Source organism: Streptopelia decaocto (assembly GCF_964273445.1).
Source record: "Streptopelia decaocto genome assembly, chromosome: 3".
Classification (NCBI taxonomy): domain Eukaryota; kingdom Metazoa; phylum Chordata; class Aves; order Columbiformes; family Columbidae; genus Streptopelia; species Streptopelia decaocto.
In genome coordinates this window covers 121372629-121378002 of record NC_138656.1, presented here as the reverse complement: position 1 = coordinate 121378002, position 5374 = coordinate 121372629, and the positions used below count along the sequence as shown (strand labels likewise).

General features: G+C 63.7%; 1 protein-coding gene across 1 annotated transcript in view; it reads left to right on the top strand.

Annotated features, from left to right (window-relative positions):
* The first annotated feature begins 725 nt into the window (after positions 1–725).
* PPM1G (protein phosphatase, Mg2+/Mn2+ dependent 1G) overlaps positions 726–5374 on the top strand; it is a 28473-nt gene continuing 23824 nt past the window's right edge. The window contains exon 1 of the mRNA XM_082048337.1: positions 726–1030. Within this exon, the coding sequence (XP_081904463.1) occupies positions 911–1030 (120 nt within the window). The 5' untranslated portion in view covers positions 726–910. The remainder of the gene's footprint in view (positions 1031–5374) is intronic.

The following is a 5374-nucleotide window of genomic DNA, read 5'->3' as shown; positions in this document are numbered from 1 at the left end:
GCGCCGTCCGGGGCGGGGCCGACGGCCCGACGGCCAATCAGAGCCCGGGAACGTGTCGTCAGCCTCCGCGCATTGGCCGGTGGGCGGGGCTTTGGGTACAGCACACGATAGGGGGCGCCCGGGAGCTCAGTGCGTGAAGGGCCGTGAGACGGCGAGGGCGGGGCGGCGTGGTCCCGTGCGGTGGCCAATGAGAGCCCGGCAGAGGGCCGGTGGGAGGGGCTAAGGTTATATAAGGCGATGGGCGGTGGGGGCCCCGCTGTGTGAGGACGGGGGATCGGGGGTTCCTGCCGCGGGCAGGCGGTCCTGTGTCCCGCTGGGGGGCTGTTCTGTCCCGGCTGCGCGGAGGAGGCGGTACCGCCCGTTCCAAGTCCCCTGTGCCCCTCCCCATCCCCCACCGTGTGATGAATGTGCTCGGAGCGCGGCTGTCTGGGACGGCTAACGCCTCCCTCCCCCTGCGGCGGCAGGGCGAGCCGGCCCGTGAAGGGCTGCCGCAGCCCCCGGGCTGTGCCGGGATGGCGCAGAACCGGGCGGTCCCGGGTGCCGCTGACAGGCGGGGTCGGGAGCGCCGGCCGAGCCCCGTGGGCCGGAGGCCGCCGCGCGGAGCGCGCTTCAGGCCCCTGTGGCGCGCTAGCCACCGCCCGTCTCTATGGTAGGCGCTTCCGGCCCCTGCGCCGCGGCGGCGCGGGCTGAGCGCCGTCCCCCGTGGCGACTCTATAGCCCGCGCTTCCGGCCGCGCGACTTCCGCTCGGCGGTGGGTGGTTCCGCCGCTCCCGCTCCGCCGCCCGCGCTGGGCCCGTCCCGCCGCCGCTCCCGCTCCCGCCGCCGCTCCCGCTCCCGCCGCCGCCGCTCCCGCCGCCCCCTCCGCGCAGGGCCGAGGGCCGGGCCCACCGGGGGAGGCCGCCGCGGCGCCATGGGCGCCTACCTGTCGCAGCCCAACACGGTGAAGAGCTCGGGGGACGGCGCCGGGCTCGGGCCGCGCCCGCTGCACTTCGGCTTCAGCGCCATGCAGGGCTGGCGCGTCTCCATGGAGGTGAGCGTGTGCGGGGAGGCGCCGGCCGCACGGCCCGGCCCGCTGGCCCGCGGGCGGTCCGTCGCTCCCGGCGGGGCCCGCCCGGCGGAGCCGCCGCTCCGGGGCTGCCGCGGCCCGGCCGGAGCGGCCGCTCGTCCCCGCGGGGAGCGGCTGGAGCGGCCCCGCTCTGCCGAGGCATCGCCCGGGCGCTCTGGCTCGTACAGCCCGAGACACCCCGGCGGGGACGGGAGTCCGGGGTGGAGGCGCAGGGCGGCGCTGGGGAGCGGGCGCTGGGCAGCGCGAATGGAAGGTCCTCCGGGCAGAGCCTGGTTTCTGTCCGGGCAGGCCTGCAGCGGCTGCCTCTCTTTGTCCTCTGTGCCGGTGTAATCTCTCCTGGGCAGGCTCACGGGAGGGGTTCTGCTGCTCTCGGTGTCCTGCGGGCAGCGCTGGCGTTGCCGTCCTGCCACCAGAAGGTGGACTGGCTGCAGGAGCCGCGGTTTGCTCCCTGGGCTGGGCGCCCGTCGGAGCTGCGTTGGAAAGCTGCTTGTGTAGGGGCGAAGTCGAGCTGCTGCGACGACTTTGTCTCACCAGCGGTTGTTAGTTCATTGAATTTAACACCCTCTGTGAGTACCATGAATGCACTGGTTTATTTTCCCTTCCAGGCAGCAAACAGGCTAAGTTAGACCTGGATTAACGTTAGTCCCTGCACCCTGTCCCAGGTAAAGCAGCCCCGTGGCTCAGCCGCAGGGGCGTCCCGTTCTGACTGCGGGGGGTTCGGTTTCTGCAAATATGGTTTCATGGCCGCACTGTCAGGTACTTTGCTGCTGCTGAAATGTTACAGCAGCCTCCCTGGTGACAACAGAGTGACCGGGTGTTTTTCTGTGTGCACCAGAATCCTGTGGAACCCCAGGCTCCAGTTTACAGGGCAGAAGAGGTGGCAGAATTGACGCTGTGCTCTCAGGACAGGCTGTGTGTGTGTGTGTGTGCCCGGCTGACTGTGAGTGACGGTGTCTCAGGACAGGCTGTGTGTGTGTGTGTGTCCGGCTGACTGTGAGTGACGGTGTCTCAGGACAGGCTGTGTGTGTGTGCCCGGCTGACTGTGAGTGACGGTGTCTCAGGACAGGCTGTGTGTGTGTGCCCGGCTGACTGTGAGTGGCGGTGTCTCAGGACAGGCTGTGTGTGTGTGTGTGTGCCCGGCTGACTGTGAGTGACGGTGTCTCAGGCCAGGCTCTGTGTGTGTGTGTGCCCGGCTGACTGTGAGCAGCGGTGTCTCAGGACAGGCTGTGTGTGTGTGTGTGTCTGACTGTGAGCGGCGGTGTCTCAGGACAGGCTGTGTGTGTGTGTGTGTGTCTGACTGTGAGTGGCGGTGTCTCAGGACAGGCTGTGTGTGTGTGTGTGACTGTGAGTGGCGGTGTCTCAGGACAGGCTGTGTGTGTGTGTGTCTGACTGTGAGCGGCGGTGTCTCAGGACAGGCTGTGTGTGTGTGTGTCTGACTGTGAGCGGCGGTGTCTCAGGACAGGCTGTGTGTGTGTGTCTGACTGTGAGCGGCGGTGTCTCAGGACAGGCTGTGTGTGTGTGTGTCTGACTGTGAGCGGCTGTGTCTCAGGACAGGCTGTGTGTGTGTGTGTCTGACTGTGAGCGGCTGTGTCTCAGGACAGGCTGTGTGTGTGTGTCTGACTGTGAGCGGCGGTGTCTCAGGACAGGCTGTGTGTGTGTGTCTGACTGTGAGCGGCGGTGTCTCAGGACAGGCTGTGTGTGTGTGTCTGACTGTGAGCGGCGGTGTCTCAGGACAGGCTGTGTGTGTGTGTCTGACTGTGAGCGGCGGTGTCTCAGGACAGGCTGTGTGTGTGTGTGTGTGTGTCTGACTGTGAGCGGTGGTGTCTCAGGACAGGCTGTGTGTGTGTGTGTCTGACTGTGAGCGGCAGTGTCTCAGGACAGGCTGTGTGTGTGTGTGTGTGTGTGTCTGACTGTGAGCGGCAGTGTCTCAGGACAGGCTGTGTGTGTGTGTGTGTGTGTCTGACTGTGAGCGGCGGTGTCTCAGGACAGGCTGTGTGTGTGTGTCTGACTGTGAGCGGCGGTGTCTCAGGACAGGCTGTGTGTGTGTGTGTCTGACTGTGAGCGGCTGTGTCTCAGGACAGGCTGTGTGTGTGTGTGTCTGACTGTGAGCGGCTGTGTCTCAGGACAGGCTGTGTGTGTGTGTCTGACTGTGAGCGGCGGTGTCTCAGGACAGGCTGTGTGTGTGTGTCTGACTGTGAGCGGCGGTGTCTCAGGACAGGCTGTGTGTGTGTGTCTGACTGTGAGCGGCGGTGTCTCAGGACAGGCTGTGTGTGTGTGTGTCTGACTGTGAGCGGCTGTGTCTCAGGACAGGCTGTGTGTGTGTGTGTGACTGTGAGCGGCGGTGTCTCAGGACAGGCTGTGTGTGTGTGTGTCTGACTGTGAGCGGCGGTGTCTCAGGACAGGCTGTGTGTGTGTGTGTCTGACTGTGAGCGGTGGTGTCTCAGGACAGGCTGTGTGTGTGTGTGTCTGACTGTGAGCGGCGGTGTCTCAGGACAGGCTGTGTGTGTGTGTGTGTGTGTCTGACTGTGAGCGGTGGTGTCTCAGGACAGGCTGTGTGTGTGTGTGTCTGACTGTGAGCGGCAGTGTCTCAGGACAGGCTGTGTGTGTGTGTGTGTGTGTGTCTGACTGTGAGCGGCAGTGTCTCAGGACAGGCTGTGTGTGTGTGTGTGTGTGTCTGACTGTGAGCGGCGGTGTCTCAGGACAGGCTGTGTGTGTGTGTCTGACTGTGAGCGGCGGTGTCTCAGGACAGGCTGTGTGTGTGTGTGTGTGTCTGACTGTGAGCGGCGGTGTCTCAGGACAGGCTGTGTGTGTGTGTCTGACTGTGAGCGGCGGTGTCTCAGCCGCTCTGTCCTGGTGACCCTCGGAGGTGTTAGGGGAGCGCAGCGGTGCCGTGTGATCCCTGCACGGTGATCGGCTCCTGTGCGGGATGTAGGTGCAGGTCGCTCTGGCGTCCGGCTGCACACGCTGAGGTGTTTTGAGGAGGTGGGTTGGGATGTGGGTGCAGGTCGCTCTGGCGTCCGGCTGCACAGGCTGAGGTGTTTTGAGGAGACGGGTCAGGTGCGGGAGAGCAGAGTCACCGGTCTGCAGTGCTGGTGGGCTCGGGCGTCCCTCAGGTGGGACGTGGGCTCACCGTGTTGCCTGTTGGAGGTTGGTGTTGCCGCTGTTGGCCTTTGCGGGCGCTGGCTGGGACGCGGAGCTCGCGGCTGTCCCGGGCTCCGCGCCCTGCGGCGCTGCCGTGCGCGGGCACCGAGCAGCCGTGGTTTAGCTGTGATCACGGGGGGCAAGGAGCCGGCGTTAGTGCTCGTGGTGCGAGTTGAACCTGCTGCACGTGGCTTCTGAGTCTGATGGGAGAGAAACGTGTTGTTTTGCATGCAGCTGAGCGGAATTTGATTTCTGTTGCGTTTTCCTCCGTTGCAGTGCTGCGTGCTGTTCTCCGTGTCTTGGTCTGTGGGTTTTGCCTTTGCTCATCTTTAGTTGTACTTTTGCCCTTCTGTGAGGCCTGGAGAAAGCTCCCAGCAGATGTTCACGCTCCAGGCTTTGGTTCTGCCTCATGTTAGTGAAGCCGCTCAGGGTGCGTACAGGGGTAGGACACGGCATTTTTAGGTAGCAGAAATATGTGTAAAGGATTAACTTATATTTCAGGAGCCCTGAAGTGAGGAGGCTCTGAAGAAATACTGTAATAAAAACCCACTCTTAGTCCAGAGAGGTGGCTTTGTGGATAAGGAGATGTTTGGGCAGATGAGGGACCCAAAGGACAGGGATTCTAAAAAGCCAGTGTTGGGTACTGTGAAGCAAACAAGAAAAGGGGAGAAGCTGCAGACGCTTCATGGTGCGGAGAGGAGAGGTGCGGGAGGCACCTCGGAGCGGTGGGTGGGACCTCTGTGCTGACGGACCACAGCCAGCCCTGAGTGCAGCTCGTGTCACTGCTGAGCTCAGAGCACGGGCCCTTGCTTCAAAAAGTGCAAGAATGTGGTTCAAAATATGGAGGCTTGTCACACTAACTCTCAGTTTTAGACAGTTCGCTAATTCTGACTGAGTTTGCTGTTCGTTGTTTCAAACACACTGTTTTCCACAGTGCTGCAGTGACCACAGGGGTGGCTGCGGGACACCCGGCGTCACCAGCCCCAGGGGCACAGGCAGCAGAGAGCTGGTGGCCAGGCCTGGGGAGCAGCAGATCGCGGTGACCTGCAGGACAACGGCTGCGGCAGCAAGGATGGAGACGTGTGACCGAGAGCCTCTGGTCGTGGTCAGCCGCTGCTCTCTGGGGTGCTGGGGGTGACACCAGCCCTGTCACCACCAGCCGCTGCT